This window comes from Oncorhynchus masou, chromosome 13 (assembly GCF_036934945.1).
Source record: "Oncorhynchus masou masou isolate Uvic2021 chromosome 13, UVic_Omas_1.1, whole genome shotgun sequence".
NCBI classification, from domain to species: Eukaryota; Metazoa; Chordata; class Actinopteri; order Salmoniformes; family Salmonidae; genus Oncorhynchus; species Oncorhynchus masou.
Genome location: NC_088224.1, coordinates 24,145,571 through 24,165,492, shown reverse-complemented (window position 1 = coordinate 24,165,492; position 19,922 = coordinate 24,145,571). Strand labels below are relative to the sequence as shown.

At 48.0% G+C, this 19,922-nt stretch overlaps 1 protein-coding gene across 16 annotated transcripts in view; it reads right to left on the bottom strand.

Annotated features, from left to right (window-relative positions):
• Window positions 1-19,922, bottom strand: part of clasp2 (cytoplasmic linker associated protein 2) — an 86,795-nt gene that overhangs the window by 18,532 nt on the left and 48,341 nt on the right. For 3 of the 16 annotated variants that reach the window (XM_064983257.1, XM_064983259.1, XM_064983269.1), the window contains 23 exons: window positions 19,844-19,920; window positions 19,467-19,705; window positions 19,040-19,175; window positions 18,342-18,412; window positions 18,179-18,238; window positions 18,000-18,077; window positions 17,393-17,560; window positions 15,631-15,671; window positions 14,775-14,924; window positions 14,265-14,288; window positions 13,629-13,646; window positions 13,288-13,386; window positions 12,918-12,944; window positions 11,482-11,508; window positions 10,195-10,359; window positions 6,794-6,838; window positions 4,243-4,350; window positions 3,763-3,825; window positions 2,119-2,225; window positions 1,856-1,879; window positions 1,502-1,657; window positions 936-1,027; window positions 729-792 (listed from right to left, as the gene is read on the bottom strand). In XM_064983257.1, the coding sequence (XP_064839329.1) occupies window positions 729-792; window positions 936-1,027; window positions 1,502-1,657; window positions 1,856-1,879; window positions 2,119-2,225; window positions 3,763-3,825; window positions 4,243-4,350; window positions 6,794-6,838; window positions 10,195-10,359; window positions 11,482-11,508; window positions 12,918-12,944; window positions 13,288-13,386; window positions 13,629-13,646; window positions 14,265-14,288; window positions 14,775-14,924; window positions 15,631-15,671; window positions 17,393-17,560; window positions 18,000-18,077; window positions 18,179-18,238; window positions 18,342-18,412; window positions 19,040-19,175; window positions 19,467-19,705; window positions 19,844-19,920 (2,039 nt within the window). The remainder of the gene's footprint in view (window positions 1-728; window positions 793-935; window positions 1,028-1,501; window positions 1,658-1,855; window positions 1,880-2,118; window positions 2,226-3,762; window positions 3,826-4,242; window positions 4,351-6,793; window positions 6,839-10,194; window positions 10,360-11,481; window positions 11,509-12,917; window positions 12,945-13,287; window positions 13,387-13,628; window positions 13,647-14,264; window positions 14,289-14,774; window positions 14,925-15,630; window positions 15,672-17,392; window positions 17,561-17,999; window positions 18,078-18,178; window positions 18,239-18,341; window positions 18,413-19,039; window positions 19,176-19,466; window positions 19,706-19,843; window positions 19,921-19,922) is intronic. The other 13 variants (XM_064983260.1, XM_064983270.1, XM_064983262.1 and 10 more) reach the window with 10 other exon arrangements.

Here is a 19,922-nt window from a genome sequence, read left to right as displayed (position 1 = left end):
GTGTACGGGGAGCGGGTGGGGGAAGACACTCCAAACGCCAGCAGGAGGAGGGGATGGGGAGTGGCGTTAGAGGGGAGCGGGGGAACCCTAGCGGGCGGGGTTAGTGAGAAAGAAAGAGGCGGGGGAAGGGGGGGATGCTGTAAAAATGGCGTGTGTGTGTGTGGTCAGTGTGTGTGTGTGTGTGTGTGGTCAGTGTGTGTGTGTGTGTGTGTGTGTGTGTGTGTGTGTGTGTGTGTGTGTCAGTGTGTGTGTGTGTGTGTGTGGTCAGTGTGTGTGTGTAATCTTATATAGACCACGCAGGGAAAAAGAGGGAAGGAGTTGCAGTGGACGCGGTGAGCACAACCAGCGGATTGGCTAACGAACAGTGAGAGAGCAATCCCATTGGCTAGCGGAGTGTGAGGTCACACGCAGACTCAGGCGTATCATGCCGTTAGAAACCAGTCAGTTACCGCCTCACGCAGCACATGCCTGTGTGTGTGTGTGTGTGTGTGTGCGCATTACTTTTTATCTGATTATGAGTCTCAGTGTGTATTTATGTTTCCGTGTGTGAGAATAAATGTGTGTTTGCAGAACCTAGTTTCGTAAGTGTCGTTTCGGGCAGAATCCGGTATCCAATATAAACACAGGTGTGTGTGTATATATATATATACACTATGTGTTTAAGGTGTCAGTGGATTGTGTGTGTGTGTATACGCGTGTGTGTGTGGTAGCTGTGCATGCATCCATACCTTACTATGGGGGTCTGCAAACATTCTGGTGAAGATCTCGCACAACCTCTTCAACTCCACACGACTGTAGACACACACACACACACACACACACAATTATACAAAGGTGAATACACCTATGGTAGCATGTATTGCATCAGATAAACAGCGTCTCTGAATAGTCCCTGAAAGGCTTCCAGGTGAAACGGTGCGTTGTGATAGGCTGACCTGAGGGTGCGTTGGTTCTTCAGTAGAGCCTGTAGACCCAGCAGTCCCTCCTTCCTCTCCGACCAGTTGGCACTGGCACAGCGGTTCAACACCTGGGGCACAAAGGATTAAAGGACATTTAGACTGGGCGGCAGGTAGCTTAGCGGTTAGAGAAGCAAGCCACCAACCAAAGGTTTGTCAGTTCAAGTCCCGGGTCTGATGGTAAAAAAATCTGCCGGGAAGTGAGCCGGCAACCAGGTGGTTGCTGGTATCAAATCGTAGATGCTGTTGCGCCCTTGAGCAATGCACTTAACCCCCCACAACAACTGCTCTAAAGCGCCCAGTGTGGCAGCCCCCTGCTCCAACCTGTATGTCTCTTTCAGAGGTGTCAGATAAAGAAGTAGTAACATTTTGACCGTGTACAATTGATTAATAATTGTAATCTTAAAATGACTGGAACTATTGAATCTTCAGCCAGGCATTGGGGAATATGTGAACTGAAGTGCTTCAAGTGATTGAAATAACGGTTTGTGTAATTTGCATATGGTGCCATCAATGACTAATCCAAAATCTGTGTTGTTTCTGACCTCGGCCACGTCCTCAGTCTGTCTCATGTACGTAGGGATGGCTCCTCCATTCCTGGAGCTGTAGGAGCGCTCTGAGCAGGCGCTGGACGCATCACTGTTAGCATCATCATCCGAATACATCCCATAGTTCTCATAGCGCCGCCGCGCTGGCTTCTTCTACAGGGGGAGGAGATAGAGACAAAAAGAGAAAGAAAGCGACAGAGAGAGAGAGAGCGACAGAGAGAGAGAGCGACAGAGAGAGAGAAAGAGCAAGTGAGAAACAGACTTTCCCTTTAAGTAACATGTACACATAAAATAACACCTTTCAACCCCACCCATCCACCCACACACACAGCAGTAGGTAGAGACGCTGACCTTGGATCTCATGTCTCCCAACAGCTGAGAGCGTTAAACAGAGGAGGAACCAGGGGTTAGTCACAACACAGCAGTAAGTGTGCGAGAGTGTCTGTGTACAGTATAAGTGTTTGGATGTGTATATATGAGCTACGAGAGATAGAGAGAAGGTAAGAGATAGAGAGATGTAAGAGACAGGGAAGGTGAAAGAGGGGGAGAAAGGAGTTGGCATAAATATTGTCTCAGTGCGTGTGTGTTTGTGTGTAATGTGTGAATGTGTGTACCAGGGCATCAGCGAGGGCCTCTTCTACATCAGATCCTGTGTTGAGGATTCTCATGGCGCTGACGGATGAGGACAGACGACTGGACTGACTGATACTGTACCCTGACCCTGGAGAGATGGAGGGATGAGAGCCCGAGAGACACACACATTACAGATGCAGTCAAACACACAAAACTGCAATCCCCTTCACCCTCATCCCATCAGACCTCCCACCCTCCTCCCACCAGACCTCCTCCTTTCCTCCTCCCTTTCTCCCACCCTCCTCCCTTCCTCATCCCATCAGACGACCGCCAGACCTCCCTTCCACCCAACCTCATCCCATCAGACCGCCTTCCTTCCTCCCACCCTCCTCCCATCAGACCTCCTCCCTTCCACCCAACCTAATCCCATCAGACCTCCTCCCTTCCTCCCACCAGACCTCCTCCCACCCTACCACCAGACCTCCCCCATCAGACCTCCTCCCTCCCACCCAACCAACCTAATCCCACCAGACCTCCTCCCTTCCACCCAACGTCATCCCACCAGACCTCATCCTATCAGACTCCCTCTCTTCCTCCCATCAGACCTCCTCCCTTCCTCCCACCCACCACCCACCAGACATCCTCCCTTCCTCCCACCCTCATCCCATCAGACATTCTCCCTTCCTCCCACCAGACTTCCTCCCACCAGACCTCCTCCCTTCCTCCCACTCTCATCCCATCAGACGACCGTCCTTCCTCCCACCCTCATGCCATCAGAACTCCTCCCATCAGACCTCCTCCCTTCCTCCCACCCTCATCCCATCAGACCTCCTCCCTTCCTCCCACCCTCATCCCATCAGACCTCCTCCCTTCCTCATCCCATCAGACCACCTCCCTTCCACCCAACCTCATCCCACCAGACCGCCTCACATCAGACCTCCTCCCTTCCTCCCACCCTCATCCCATCAGACATTCTCCCTTCCTCCCACCAGACCTCATCCCACCAGACCCCCTCACTTCCTCCCACCAGACCCCTCCCTTCCTCATCCCATCAGACCACCTCCCTTCCACCCAACCTCATCCCATCAGACCGCCTCACATCAGACCACCTCCCTTCCACCCAACCTCCTCCCACCCTCCTCCCAGACCTACTCCCACCAGACCTTATCCCATCAGACCTCCTCCCTTCCTCCCACCCTCATCCCATCAGCCGCCTCCCTTCCTCCTTCAATACTCCCCCCCTTCCCTACCCACCCTATCCCATAACCCTTCAATACCCCCTCCCCAGCTAGATGGCATGGTGAATAAATTACAAAAATATGACCAAATGACCCCTAAGAGCTGTGACCAAAGCGTGATGGGAGTAAATAAACAAACATGGAGGACGCCGTGTCCGTGTTGATCGGAGGCGGGACTAAAATCAGGAAATAGATGAGTGAGAGAACAGAGTTACAAATGCATCCTCAAATGGAGATGGAATGGTTGTCATGGCAACTGAACGGGGCAGAGGAAGCATGCGTTTCCGGCGGAAGCTTGAGGTCCAGGAAGAGAACGAAGGAAAAGAATAACGGAGAAAGAAAGAGTAGATCTAGAAAACGGGAAAAAATAAAAGATGTATGGAGAATGTAAAATAGGAGTCAAGCGGAAGGAGGGAGCAAAAGAGGATAGAGGTACTCATCGTTCACCTGCGGCCCCTAAAGCGTCGGCGGTATGGAGAGCCCCAGTGGAGCGAGAGTAGTGCCGCGACGCTGCAACAATGAACCCCACACACACGCAGAGAACCACACACACAAAACAGCCCCCCCATCATTAGAACTCACACAGTGTGAGAGAAGGAGACCCACAACCACACAGCAACATGTCAGTGTGTGTGATTAGTAGCCCTAAGAGTCCAGTTCTGCTTCCCTACAGAGTCTGACAGTACTCCATTTCATGAGTCATGTCAGCTAGCCAGTCCAAATGGCTGGGACAGTGGATACAATGTCATCCCCAAAATGACAGTGTTGTTGTTAGATCAACTGTACACAAGGTGGTCAGTTTTGTTGTTCCATATTGTTGGCTTGTGTCTTTGTTTTACTATGTGGTATCTATGATGTGTGTGTGTGTGTGTGTACGCGCAAACTAAGTGCATGTGTGACATCTATGACGTGATGTGTGTTACTCACCCAGGGGTGTAAAGGAGCGTACAGGGCTGGTGTCTCTGCTGCTCTCTCTGCTGGCCTCCCTGCTGCAGCCCTGACTCATACTGGGCCGGGGGATACGACTGCCCCGAGCTACAGTACCATGTTACCAGGGGACGGACGGGGAAGAGGAAAGGAAGAAAGAAAGATAGATAGAAAGCAACAAATAAACAGAGAGAGGACAAAGGAGAGAGAGAGTCATAAGAGTGACACCCTGATAGAGACAGGACTGAAAAAGAGCACAGCTCTACTGGCTCCATGGGTGAGTCTCAGTCTACAGTGGTTTAGAAAGGAAGCCACAGTAGACTGTTGAGACACAGCCCTAGAGAGCTCAGGACTGCTGGGCTCAGAAATAACATGTATATAAACAATTTCAGCACTCACTCACTGACGCACACACACATAGGCACACACACACAGGCACACACACACAGGCATACACACACAGGCACAGCAGGACAGAAGGAGGAAATGAGAAGCAGATGAAAGACCAGGGGTAAGGATCTCTGTTTTCATCCAATAAGCATCAAGCTCATCCTGACTGTTCATTGGCCAGAGCCAGCATCCACACACCAATCTGAGTTAATTACAGAGAACTTATGGGGGAACCAATGAAGCTTCACCGATCTTATGATGCTTCATTCATACCTGCGGCCAATTGGTTAGTGGGAAGATGCAAATTGTCTAGGAGAGGGGGTGACCTTGATTATTTATTGTTAAAACGAGAGGCTGCCTGGATCTTTAACTTAAAGACCCTTGTTCCCTTTGGTCTCAACGTAGACTTTGATCTGAAGCCATTCTTGTGATTGTGACTTGCCATTGTAATTGTTTGTAAGCTTGTGTAGTCGAAAAAGGAATTTATGATCGTATGCTTTATGATCATATGTTGTTTGTATGCTGTTCTTTGTATGCCATTTTAATATTTGATAATTAACCAATGATATTAGGCCACTCTTGGCCATGATTACAGACACCTGTGTCTTTTGACACTACATAAACAAGTTATCCCGCAGTGTTTGTGATTATACCTTGATGAAGACAGCTTGGCTGTCGAAACATTGGTAATTACATTGTTGCATCAGAGCTCCTAGAGTGTGCGGCTCTCTCTTAGTTTACTCCGCTAGCCAGCACCTAGCCTAAATAGGTGTGTGTTTCTTTTTCTTCAAGATAAAAATTGTCACCACGATTACCATGACAACCCATCACCATGGCAACACACAGCCATGCGTTCGGTGGTTAGAGAGGAGGATACTGGAAATTTGAGGCGGCGAGTGACAGCCTGACGGAAGGCTGAAATGGTTTGAGCGAGAGAAATGGAGGGAGATGGAGAGATGAAGATAGAGGGCTAGAGAGAGAAATGGAGGGAGATGGAGAGATGAAGATAGAGGGCTAGAGAGAGAAATGGAGGGAGATGGAGAGATGAGATGGAGAGATGAAGATGGAGAGATGAAGATAGAGGGCTAGAGAGAATGGAGGGAGATGGAGAGATGAAGATAGAGGGCTAGAGAGAGAAATGGAAGATGGAGAGATGAAGATGGAGAGATGAAGATAGAGATGAAGCTAGAGAGAGAAATGGAGGGAGATGGAGAGATGAAGATAGAGGGCTAGAGAGAGAAATGGAGGGAGATGGAGAGATGAAGATAGAGGGCTAGAGAGAGAAATGGAGGGAGATGGAGAGATGAAGATAGAGGGCTAGAGAGAGAAATGGAGGGAGATGGAGAGATGAAGATAGAGGGCTAGAGAGAGAAATGGAGGGAGATGGAGAGATGAAGATAGAGGGCTAGAGAGAGAAATGGAGGGAGATGGAGAGATGAAGATAGAGAGAGAGAGAAATGGAAGATGGAGAGATGAAGATAGAGGGCTAGAGAAAATGGAGGGAGATGGAGAGATGAAGATAGAGGGCTAGAGAGAGAAATGGAGGGAGATGGAGAGATGAAGATAGAGGGCTAGAGAGAGAAATGGAGGGAGATGGAGAGATGAAGATAGAGGGCTAGAGAGAAATGGAGGGAGATGGAGAGATGAAGATAGAGGGCTAGAGAGAGAAATGGAGGGAGATGGAGAGATGAAGATAGAGGGCTAGAGAGAGAAATGGAGGGAGATGGAGAGATGAAGATAGAGGGCTAGAGAGAGAAATGGAGGGAGATGGAGAGATGAAGATAGAGGGCTAGAGAGAGAAATGGAGGGAGATGGAGAGATGAAGATAGAGGGCTAGAGAGAGAAATGGAGGGAGATGGAGAGATGAAGATAGAGGGCTAGAGAGAGAAATGGAGGGAGATGGAGAGATGAAGATAGAGGGCTAGAGAGAGAAATGGAGGGAGATGGAGAGATGAAGATAGAGGGCTAGAGAGAGAAATGGAGGGAGATGGAGAGATGAAGATAGAGGGCTAGAGAGTGAAATGGAGGGACGGAGAAGAGGAAGAGAAAGATTCAGGGGTGCGGGTGGAGTTGTCAGAGGGACGGAGGGACGGAGAAGAGGAAGAGAAAGATTCAGGGGTGCGGGTGGAGTTGTCAGAGGGACGAGTCGGAGAGTTCTTACCTCCTCTGCTTGCGCCGTTGTAGATGGAACTAATACTGGAGGGAGCTAGAGACCAGAGGAAGGAGAGGAATGAGAAGGAAAGAGGGAGTAAAATAGAGGTCAGCTTGAAATTAGTTCTCGCTTTCAAAGTTGTTGGAGAAAGTAATGGACTGATATATGACATCACACAACGATGCGGCGGTAAGGGGAACATGTGATTGGTTGGGATTGATCAAGTTGTTGGAGGCAGACTGCTGTGTGTTAGACCTGTCAATCTCTGGGCCTTAGCCAATCAGACGTGAGCAGGAACAAACAGAAACAGGCCAATGGAGGAGGGAAATGATTTATTGGTTTAGCAATAACAAACAAAGATAAAGAATCCATGCATCCTGTCAATGGAGGGAAAAGAGGAGGCTTGGTAACCAAGCAGGTAAGACAAGGGGCTGGGATGGGTCACTATGATGGTGACTGGATGTGTCATCAAGATGAAACCAAGCAGGTAAGACAAGGGGCTGGGATGGGTCACTATGATGGTGACTGGATGTGTCATCAAGATGAAACCAAGCAGGTAAGACAAGGGGCTGGGATGGGTCACTATGATGGTGACTGGATGTGTCATCAAGATGAAACCAAGCAGGTAAGACAAGGGGCTGGGATGGGTCACTATGATGGTGACTGGATGTGTCATCAAGATGAAACCAAGCAGGTAAGACAAGGGGCTGGGATGGGTCACTATGATGGTGACTGGATGTGTCATCAAGATGAAACCAAGCAGGTAAGACAAGGGGCTGGGATGGGTCACTATGATGGTGACTGGATGTGTCATCAAGATGAAACCAAGCAGGTAAGACAAGGGGCTGGGATGGGTCACTATGATGGTGACTGGATGTGTCATCAAGATGAAACCAAGCAGGTAAGACAAGGGGCTGGGATGGGTCACTATGATGGTGACTGGATGTGTCATCAAGATGAAACCAAGCAGGTAAGACAAGGGGCTGGGATGGGTCACTATGATGGTGACTGGATGTGTCATCAAGATGAAACCAAGCAGGTAAGACAAGGGGCTGGGATGGGTCACTATGATGATGGTGACTGGATGTGTCATCAAGATGAAACCAAGCAGGTAAGACAAGGGGCTGGGATGGGTCACTATGATGGTGACTGGATGTGTCATCAAGATGAAACCAAGCAGGTAAGACAAGGGGCTGGGATGGGTCACTATGATGGTGACTGGATGTGTCATCAAGATGAAACCAAGCAGGTAAGACAAGGGGCTGGGATGGGTCACTATGATGGTGACTGGATGTGTCATCAAGATGAAACCAAGCAGGTAAGACAAGGGGCTGGGATGGGTCACTATGATGGTGACTGGATGTGTCATCAAGATGAAACCAAGCAGGTAAGACAAGGGGCTGATGGATGGGTCACTGAAACCAAGCAGGTAAGACAGGGGGCTGATGGTGATGGTGACTGGATGTGTCATCAAGATGAAACCAAGCAGGTAAGACAGGGGGCTGGGATGGGTCACTATGATGGTGACTGGATGTGTCATCAAGATGAAACCAAGCAGGTAAGACAAGGGGCTGGGATGGGTCACTATGATGGTGACTGGATGTGTCATCAAGATGAAACCAAGCAGGTAAGACAGGGGGGCTGGGATGGGTCACTATGATGGTGACTGGATGTGTCATCAAGATGAAACCAAGCAGGTAAGACAAGGGGCTGGGATGGGTCACTATGATGGTGACTGGATGTGTCATCAAGATGAAACCAAGCAGGTAAGACAAGGGGCTGGGATGGGTCACTATGATGGTGACTGGATGTGTCATCAAGATGAAACCAAGCAGGTAAGACAAGGGGCTGGGATGGGTCACTATGATGGTGACTGGATGTGTCATCAAGATGAAACCAAGCAGGTAAGACAAGGGGCTGGGATGGGTCACTATGATGGTGACTGGATGTGTCATCAAGATGAAACCAAGGTAAGACAAGGGGCTGGGATGGGTCACTATGATGGTGACTGGATGTGTCATCAAGATGAAACCAAGCAGGTAAGACAAGGGGCTGGGATGGGTCACTATGATGGTGACTGGATGTGTCATCAAGATGAAACCAAGCAGGTAAGACAAGGGGCTGGGATGGGTCACTATGATGGTGACTGGATGTGTCATCAAGATGAAACCAAGCAGGTAAGACAAGGGGCTGGGTCACTGATGGTGACTGGATGTGTCATCAAGATGAAACCAAGCAGGTAAGACAAGGGGCTGGGATGGGTCACTATGATGGTGACTGGATGTGTCATCAAGATGAAACCAAGCAGGTAAGACAGGGGGCTGGGATGGGTCACTATGATGGTGACTGGATGTGTCATCAAGATGAAACCAAGCAGGTAAGACAAGGGGCTGGGATGGGTCACTATGATGGTGACTGGATGTGTCATCAAGATGAAACCAAGCAGGTAAGACAAGGGGCTGGGATGGGTCACTGATGGTGACTGGATGTGTCATCAAGATGAAACCAAGCAGGTAAGACAAGCAGGGGGCTGGGATGGGTCACTATGATGGTGACTGGATGTGTCATCAAGATGAAACCAAGCAGGTAAGACAAGGGGCTGGGATGGGTCACTATGATGGTGACTGGATGTGTCATCAAGATGAAACCTATGATGCAGGTAAGACAAAGGGGGGATGGGTCTGGGATGGGTCACTATGATGGTGACTGGATGTGTCATCAAGATGAAACCAAGCAGGTAAGACAGGGGGCTGGGATGGGTCACTATGATGGTGACTGGATGTGTCATCAAGATGAAACCAAGCAGGTAAGACAGGGGGCTGGGATGGGTCAGACAGATGGTGACTGGATGTGTCATCAAGATGAAACCAAGCAGGTAAGACAGGGGGCTGGGATGGGTCACTATGATGGTGACTGGATGTGTCATCAAGATGAAACCAAGCAGGTAAGACAAGGGGCTGGGATGGGTCACTATGATGGTGACTGGATGTGTCATCAAGATGAAACCTGGCAGGTAAGACAAGAGGCTGGGATGGGTCACTGATGGTGACTGGATGTGTCATCAAGATGAAACCAAGCAGGTAAGACAGGGGGCTGGGATGGGTCACTATGATGGTGACTGGATGTGTCATCAAGATGAAACCAAGCAGGTAAGACAAGGGGCTGGGATGGGTCACTATGATGGTGACTGGATGTGTCATCAAGATGAAACCAAGCAGGTAAGACAAGGGGCTGGGATGGGTCACTATGATGGTGACTGGATGTGTCATCAAGATGAAACCAAGCAGGTAAGACAAGGGGCTGGGATGGGTCACTATGATGGTGACTGGATGTGTCATCAAGATGAAACCAAGCAGGTAAGACAAGGGGCTGGGATGGGTCACTATGATGGTGACTGGATGTGTACTCACCGACAGACAGGCGTGTAGGGGAGGAGTCTCGTGAGCAGCCCTGGCTGCGTGGGATGCGGCTACGTCTCCCTCCAGCCCCAGCTAGGACCCTCTGGGCTCCAGAACCCAGAGTACTCAGAGCGGTACTGGTCAGGACGCGACCCGGGGAACCACTCCGACTGCCGGCTAGAGAGAGCGGGAGGGAAGAGAGTTAGAGACGCACACACAGACCACACACTTGTCATGCGTGGGACCCTATTGTCTAAGGAATAACAACATCAACAACCCCTAACCCCTTCAGTGTCTGCAGCAGACCTGGGTTGAACACATAGGTCAAACACTTGTTTTGTGACTATTATTCCCATTATTTCAATAGTAAATCAAGCTCAACTAAAGTCAGAGTATTTGACTGTAATATTGACCCAGGTCTGGTTAGCAGATCAGAAGGAACTAGATGTATAGGAACATGGTGAATGGGCTCAATGGATTTCAGGGTTAGGGGTTGTTTTCAACCAGATTCAGGGGACCAGCTTTGGCGGCCATCTTGGGACTGTCATCATTTCAGTGGGTTGTTTGCTTATTCCCAAATAATTACATGGAGTACAATATATGTTTTTCATTCCAGTCTCCAATCACACGGCCCATAAAGCATTGTGCTGAATGTCACAGATCTACACATGCCTTTGTGATCTTTTAACTCATGAGACAGAGACGTGAAGAAGTGCTGAAAGTGAAATGTGGACAGAGAGGGTTATGTGACATGAGTGAGACAAACACTGTTTATCACTCAACGGAAACGTATCACAATCTATTTCACCACACATACGCAGAATACAAACTTACATACTACACAGTCTAGGCTACACAGTCTAGTCTACACACACCACCACAATTGACCTCTAACCGCTAACACCAAGTGAATTGGAGCTAACACTTTGTGACTAAGTAAGGGATAGATGGGACTACTCACTTTGTGACTAAGCAAGGAATAGATGGGACTACCCCAGTGTACTACAACTCCACCTCAGAGTGGTCTGTTCTGTCAGAGCATGCTGGTCACATGGCATTCTACCTCCCATGCATCAGAATCACCAATGCATCTCTCTGCTCCCTCCTAACAGGTAGACACGGGCCTCAGCTCAGAGCACAAGTAGTCATAAGGCAGGCAGCCACGTTTTAGTTTAAACTACAAGTCCCAGCATGCTTCAGCCAGAGAGGGAGTGGAGCTTTAGGTGACCAGCTTTGTTGAGGGGTGAGAGAAGGGGTGATGAGGGTGAAGGTAACAGGTAGTACACGTTAGACTCTTACCACCAATGGGGGTAGCAGACTGAGATCCTGCACCAATGAGAAGGCAGGATTGGAGAGGGAAGCGGGGACAGGAACAGGAAGTTAAACCAGATGAATTATGGGTGTTAGAGCACAAAGCACCATGGGAGTTAGAACACAGAAAGTATCATGGGAGCGTTCCGAGGCGAGAGACTGAGAGCAACAATGACCACGCTTCAAACACGGAAATACATGTATCAATTAAATAGAAATAAATATAGAATAAACTATGAATGCTGAGACACAAGGAGCCAGCTGTGATGCTTGATGGAAGAACGGTAGAGCACTGCATGATGGGTAGCCGGTGTGTGACGCAGCAGTATCACTGACGAAGCAAAGCAGCCTCACAATGGAGGAAATAAAAACACCTCAAAGTACAAATGCTCTAAAACCACACACACACACTGCCAAAACCTGCACTGCCCAACCACAGCTCTCTGTCCCAAAGACATCTCACCATCATTATTAATTGTCTCTTGCTCTCAATCCGTAACTCTATTGACACACCAGTACGTCAATCTAAGTAACAGAATAAAAATAAAAATAAATAGACATCCTTTAGTTTATTCTAGAGATGGATGTTTTGTATGGGCTGCGTCTCAATCCGCCGTATCCTCCCATGTCAGCCTTCCACATCTGCGGTGGAAGGTGGCCGAGCTGCAGCGGTGTTTGTCAGATCATGAGACATCTCACAAAAACTTCTGTAGTGTCAGAACGGTTGTGCCTACAATCTAATGTGGAAAGATAAGACCCTCTGTGGAAAGTGGAGACCCTCACAAACACAAGTGTCACAGGACTCTCCTGAAAGTAACCCATACAAATGAATGGAAGTATGGAGGTAGTTTTTTGGCAGAAAAAATAAGGGGTTAAATGTGTTGTCTTTTTTGCCATTTATGAATGTGTATTCAATGTGTTACTAAGGGCTATAGCAGTAAAGGCCAAATTCAATATTTTCTCAAATAAAAATGTTTATAAAAATAAATGACACCCCCCCCCCCCAACGGCTTTAACTTTGAGGTTAACCTCTCGTTCCTTGAATCTGTTCTGTTTTTTTCTGTCAGGTTGAGCCTTAAACAGATCCCATTTTTCAAATTAAAACCATCATGATGGTTTGGGGGCCTCATCGTCACTACAGTTTGTGTAATAACAAAGGAGGTCAAACCAGTCAACACACTCTTGATTTGAGAGTGCTGCACCAACTTGATTTGCTGAGTTGGCTCCTGTTTTTGTCATGTTTTGGTCTTTTTTATTAACTATTGGCAGAACTGGACTTTTCACACCAACCAACACACCACTCTCAGTGATGAGACAACAGAGCATGCAGAGAACACACACACACACTCTCAACAAACAACGGTGACCATGAGAGCAACATAATGGGTCCATCTACCCCACTGCAACACACACACACAGAATACCTGGCGTGCAATCTGATTCGTCGGAACCTAAGAGGTATAAAAAACATTTGCAGGAGCTTATTGTCTCTGTGAGGGATACCAGCAGTGACTGTAGAAAGAGTGTGTGTATAACTCATCTTGTATTCTCTGTGAGGGATACCAGCAGTGACTATAGAAAGAGAGTGTGTATAACTCATCTTGTATTCTCTGTGAGGGATACCAGCAGTGACTATAGAAAGAGAGTGTGTATAACTCATCTTGCAAAAACACACACACGCTCAAATACACTCAAAGTAATACGGCAGTGGAAGATTGTGTGTATGTGAGGGATGTGGTATTTGAGGCTCAAAAACTGTGTGAACGTGTTGTGCGTGTGTGTGCTTCTTCTTACGTTGTGACTGGGACACCATCTTGGTGCGGGTGCGTCCCCGGGAGTCCACCTGGCTGACGCTGGTCGCCGTGGTGAGAGGCTGCTTGGTCCTCAGACGACCTGAGGTCAGAGGTCATACTGTTAGATTGGACACCGACTAGGCACACACTCATTTTCTCACACACACACTTTCTGAATAGAACAGAGCCCTCCACTACTAAGCAATAAGCACTAGTTTAGAGGTAAGAAGCCCTACGGCTGAATACTACTTAGGTTATCTATATACCTATATTTTGACTAACTACAGGCTACAAAGAAACTAGTCTTACAGTCTAGAACTACAGTACCTACTACTGTCTTACCATTGACTGACCTGGCCCCTAAAATCAGACAGAGAGGGGGAGGGGTGTGTCATTGGTCAAAGGTCATATAAAGTGATGTAGGGTGTTAAAAGTGAGTGGGTTTCTTGAACGGCACATTAAATCCCATGTATTATTATTTATTATTATGTAGCTACGCAGACTAAATATGACTGTTAATAAACAAAATAACATTAAATCCCATGTATTATTATTTATTATTATGTAGCTACGCAGACTAAATATGACTGTTAATAAACAAAATAACATTAAATCCCATGTATTATTATTTATTATTATGTAGCTACGCAGACTAAATATGACTGTTAATAAACAAAATAACATTAAATCCCATGTATTATTATTTATTATTATGTAGCTACGCAGACTAAATATGACTGTTTATAAACAAAATAACATTAAAATCAGAAGTTCTTTCCTTATTTCATAAATGTAATTTGAGAATGAGTGTGAGAGAACAGCCAAACAGCAGAGGGCACCATGGTTACAGACTGGCTGGGGTGACAGAGTTGCTGTCCAGGGCCCCCACCCAGAATACACAGGAAGGAGGGATGAAGGGAAGAATAGCGTGAGGTGTTTCTGAGCGGAGGAGAGTGAAACAGGAGGAGATGATCTTACCATCCATTTTATCAGAGGCATCATCTTTAGTGGCAGAGAGCGAGAGGAGAGAACAATAACGGTGAAGTGAGAAGGTGAAGAAAAGAGAAGGAGAGTGGTATAGTGTGTGTTAGTAAGAGAACATAGTTCAAACAGAGAATCATGCAGGAACAACAACTAAAACACCTAACAAATACACACTGACAGACCATAGCTACACAAACACACAGACATAACACACAGACAGGCAGCAAGCAGACAGACAGGCTAACAGCCCCTCAGACAGAGAAACCTAGGATAGGAGAGAGATGCAGGCAGTGTATTCAGATATCGAGAGGAGTTGAGCCTAGGCCTTGAAAGCAGCAGGAAACCATAACACACAGCACGTTGACTGAGAGTGTGTGTGTGTCGGTTATTGAATGATTAATTGATAGACTGACAGACAGCTGACTGTTGTAGACAGATGTCTAAACTGTGTCTGATTGATTGGTTGGTTGGTTCGCTGCCTGGTTCGATTGACAGCTGCCTTACCCAATGACGAGTAGGAGCCGGGGGTGAGTCTCCCCGCCCCCACCTGCCCGATGTGCCGCTGCTTAGCAACCGTTGCTGCATTAACATCCACATCGCTACGGGAACGCTGCAGGGAGCCTGGCGACGCCCCGCCCTTATGACCAGCCGGGACTGGGAGGGGGAGGGAGGATATATACAGACAAACACACAAACACCACATCACAATACAAACACCACCACATACTATACAATCACTTGCCTGGACATAAACACATACAGACATACACACATAAATTACACTGAACAAAAATATAAACACAACATGTAAAGTTTTGTTCCCATGTTTCATGAGCTGAAATAAAAAATCCCAGAAATGATTCATGCTCACAAAAAGCTTATTTCTCTCAAATGTTTTGCACAAATTTGTTTACATCCCTGTTAGTGAGCATTTCTCCTTGGCCAAGATAATCCAACCACCTGACAGGTGTGGCATATCAAGAAGCTGATTAAATAGCACGGTCTTGTGCTGGGGACAATAAAAGGCCACTTTAAAATGCGAGTATTTCTGTCTGTAATAAAGCACTTTTATGCGGAAAACCTCATTCTGACAGGCTGGGCCTGGCTCCCCAGTGGGTGCGCCTCTGTCCGGTCAAGTGAAATACATAGATTAGGGCCTGAAAAATTTAAATTGACTGATTTCCTTACATGGGAAAAAAATAAAAAAATTGAAGAAATTTTGCGGTTATATTTTTGTTCAGTATAAATGTGTGAATTTAACAAACATACACAAATAACATACACACCACTTGTACAAGATCAGGAATGATATGATCAATACCGGTATTTGTATGCGTGCATGTGTGTGTTTGTGTTTCACCTCTACCAGGAGCAGCTGACCATTTAGACGACAGAGGACGACTGGGAGAGGTAGAGAGAGAGCGAGAGAGGTAGAGCGAGAGCGAGAGAGGTAGAGCGATAGAGAGCGAGAGAGGTAGAGAGAGAGAGACAGGTAGAGAGAGAGAGACACAGGTAGAGAGAGAGAGACAGGTAGAGAGAGAGAGAGGTAGAGAGAGAGAGAGAGACAGAGGGGTAGAGAGAGAGAGACAGAGGTAGAGAGAGAGACACAGAGGTAGAGAGAGAGACAGAGGTAGAGAGAGAGACAGAGGTAGAGAGAGAGAGAGAGGTAGAGGTAGAGAGGTAGAGGTAGAGAGGTAGAGGTAGAGAGGTAGAGAGAGAGAGAGAGAGAGAGAGGTAGAGAGAAGAGAGAGAGAGAGAGAGAGGTAGAGAGAGAGAGAGAGAGAGAGGTAGAGAGAGAGAGAGAGAGAGAGAGAGAGAGAGAGAGAGGTAGAGAGAGAGAGAGGTAGAGAGAGAGAGAGAGAGAGAGAGAGAGAGTAGAGAGAGAGAGAGAGAGGTAGAGAGAGAGGTAGAGAGAGAGGGTAGAGAGAGAGAGGTAGAGAGAGTAGAGAGAGAGAGAGAGAGGTAGAGTAGAGAGAGGTAGAGAGAGAGAGAGGTAGAGAGAGAGAGAGAGAGAGAGAGAGAGGTAGAGAGAGAGAGAGAGAGAGAGAGTAGAGAGAGAGAGAGAGAGGTAGAGAGAGAGAGAGAGGTAGAGAGTAGAGAGAGAGAGAGGTAGAGAGAGAGAGGTAGAGAGAGAGAGAGAGAGAGAGGTAGAGGAGAGAGAGAGAGAGAGAGGTAGAGGAGAGAGAGAGGAGAGAGTAGAGGTAGAGAGAGAGAGGGTAGAGAGAGAGAGAGAGAGAGAGGTAGAGAGAGAGAGGTAGAGAGGTAGAGAGAGAGAGAGGTAGAGAGAGGTAGAGAGAGAGAGAGGAGAGAGAGAGAGAGAGAGAGAGAGGGTAGAGAGAGAGAGAGGGTAGAGAGAGAGAGAGGTAGAGAGAGAGTAGAGAGAGAGGTAGAGAGAGAGAGAGGTAGAGAGGTAGAGAGAGAGAGAGAGAGAGAGAGGTAGAGTAGAGAGAGAGAGAGAGAGAGAGAGAGAGAGAGAGTAGAGAGAGAGAGAGAGGAGAGAGAGGTAGAGAGAGAGAGAGAGAGAGAGAGAGAGAGAGAGAGAGAGAGAGAGAGGTAGAGAGAGAGAGGTAGAGAGAGGTAGAGAGAGAGAGGTAGAGAGGTAGAGAGAGAGAGAGAGAGAGAGAGAGGTAGAGAGAGAGAGGTAGAGAGAGAGGAGAGAGGTAGAGAGAGAGGTAGAGAGAGAGGGGTAGAGAGAGGTAGAGAGAGAGTAGAGAGAGAGAGGTAGAGAGAGGTAGAGAGAGAGAGTAGAGAGAGGTAGAGAGAGAGGAGAGAGGTAGAGAGAGTAGAGAGAGAGAGGTAGAGAGAGAGAGAGAGAGAGAGTAGAGAGAGAGAGAGAGAGGTAGAGAGAGAGAGGTAGAGAGAGAGAGAGGTAGAGATAGAGAGAGGTAGAGAGAGAGAGAGGTAGAGATAGAGAGAGGTAGAGAGAGAGAGAGGTAGAGAGAGAGAGGTAGAGATAGAGAGAGGTAGAGATAGAGAGAGGTAGAGGTAGAGAGAGGTAGAGATAGAGAGGTAGAGAGAGAGAACAATATTACTTATTGGGTACTTCTGAGCCGCCCCCCCCCAAAAAAAAACTATTAGGTTAACACTGCATGGTTAAAAGGTCAGGGGTCAGGGGCCATTACTTGAGGCTCTCCTGTGAAGAGGAAGAGGAGCGGTCACTCTGAGGAAGAGACGCCACACTCCCGGCATTCCTGAGAGACGACTGGAGGCTCCTCTGATAGGACGGTTCTAACGAGTTGAACAGAGAGTCCGCCTCTCCCGGAAAATGGTTCCTCAGACCCCAGTACGCCCTGAGAGAGGGAGGGGGAGAGAGAGAGGTGTGAGAGAAGGAGATAGTGAGTATGTGTATAGGAAAATGGTTCCTCAGACCCCTGTACGCCCTGAGAGAGGGAGGGGGAGAGAGAGAGAGGTGTGAGAGAAGGAGATAGTGAGTATGTGTATAGGAAAATGGTTCCTCAGACCCCTGTACGCCCTGAGAGAGGGAGGGGGAGAGAGAGAGGTGTGAGAGAAGGAGATAGTGAGTATGTGTATAGGAAAATGGTTCCTCAGACCCCTGTACGCCCTGAGAGAGGGAGGGGGAGAGAGAGAGAGGTGTGAGAGAAGGAGATAGTGAGTATGTGTATAGGAAAATGGTTCCTCAGACCCCTGTACGCCCTGAGAGAGGGAGGGGGAGAGAGAGAGAGGTGTGAGAGAAGGAGATAGTGTGGTGTGTGGTGGTGTGTGTCTTACTTGCGGGCCTCTACTCTGGCCTCTGCGTCGGCATCTGCAATCCCCTTCTTAATGCTCGCTACCATCACTGCTGTATGTCTGAGAGAGAGACAGACAGAGAAGGTGAACATGTGTACAACACTCAACCAAGATTCCATTTGCATTAAAATGGCCCTATATTTGTCTGTCTGAACTCTCACCTCTCCAGAGTCTGGGTCTGCCACTCCTGCAGCAGCAGGTCCAAGAAGTCAAAACATTTCCTGAGGGAGGAAGAAACATCATCATTACTACAATCCTCTTCATGTTCATCTTCATCATTACAATCATCAATGATTATTTTTGTAACCATATGCATCATGCCACCTTCTGACGGCCACAGACTTGCAGGTGCAGTTACTGGTGATCAGGGGAATAAGTCTGGGAACGTGTGTGTGCTGCAGAGAGACAGAAATACAAACTCAGTCATTTTATTATATGTGTTACCTGTGTGTGCGCGCGCGTGCGTGCGTGTGTGTGTGTATGTGTGTGTGTGTGTGTGTGTGTATGCTAGATGTGTGTCTGTGTTACGTCAACGTGTGTGTGTGTGTGTGTGTATGCCAGATGTGTGTCTGTGTTACGTCAACGTGTGTGTGTGTGTACGCTAGATGTGTGTCTGTGTTACATCAACGTGTGTGTGTGCATGCTAGATGTGTGTCTGTGTTACGTCAACGTGTGTGTGTGTGTGTGTGTGTGTGTGTGTGTGTGCGCATGCTAGATGTGTCTGTGTTACGTCAACGTGTGTGTGTGTGTGTGTATGCTAGATGTGTCTGTGTTACGTCAACGTGTGTGTGTGTGTGTGTGTGTATGCTAGATGTGTCTGTGTTACGTCAACGTGTGTGTGTGTGTGTGTGTGTGTGCATGCTAGATGTGTCTGTGTTACGTCAACGTGTGTGTGTGTGCATGCTAGATGTGTGTCTGTGTTACGTCAACGTGTGTGTGTGTGTGTGTGTGCATGCTAGATGTGTGTCTGTGTTACGTCAACGTGTGTGTGTGCGCGCATGTTCGCTGTGTGTCTAACTCACCCGTATGATGAAGCGTATAGCAGACACCCCTGAAGTGGCCATAACCTTGGCACAGTTAGGGATGAGGTTGAACAGGATAGGAAGAATGCCCTCAGCACCATGGTCAAACTTATTACCCAACACTGTCGACAGGTGGCTGGAGAGGGAGGGAGGGGGGAGGGAGGGAGGGAGGGAGGGAGGGAGGGAGGGAGGGAGGGAGGGAGGGAGGGAGGGAGGGAGGGAGGGAGGGAGGGAGGGAGGGAGGGAGGGAGGGAGGGAGGGAGGGAGGGAGGGAGAAAGTGCTACTTCCATTTTCAAATCCAATTTTAGAGAAGAAACAAAAAGGAGATGTGGAAAAAGTGTGTGTGTGTGTGTGTGTGTGTGTGTGTGTGTGTGTGTGTGTGTGTGTGTGTGTGTGTGTGTGTGTGTGTGTGTGTGTGGTACTCACGCCACAGTGATGCAGGCCTCTCGTACCACCTGTGATCGGAGGTCTTTAGCTGACAGTTTGAACGCTCCGTCCAACAGCCTCAGGTGTTGGAAGAAACACTCGTATTCCGTTGCCCCGGCAACAATCAGGGAGCGGATCTTCTTCATTGCAGCGGCTCTCTGGTCCCAGTCATGTTTGTCATCAGAACAGATCTCTCTGATCTTATTCAGGTTATCCTCCAGGTCACGAGACGAGTAGATCTGACAGAGACATGGAGACAGAGAGAGAAAGGGGGACAGAGAGATAATTAGTTCACACTAGTGTTATCTACATCGCTTGCAGTCCTTCTACTAATGCATACTAGCATGTTTGTGTGTGTGTGTGTGTGTGTGTGTTACCTGTACTGTGGGGACGTCAGTGAAGGCTTTGATGAAGTCTTCCTCATCGATGCCCCCAGCTCCATCCTTAGACGCACCT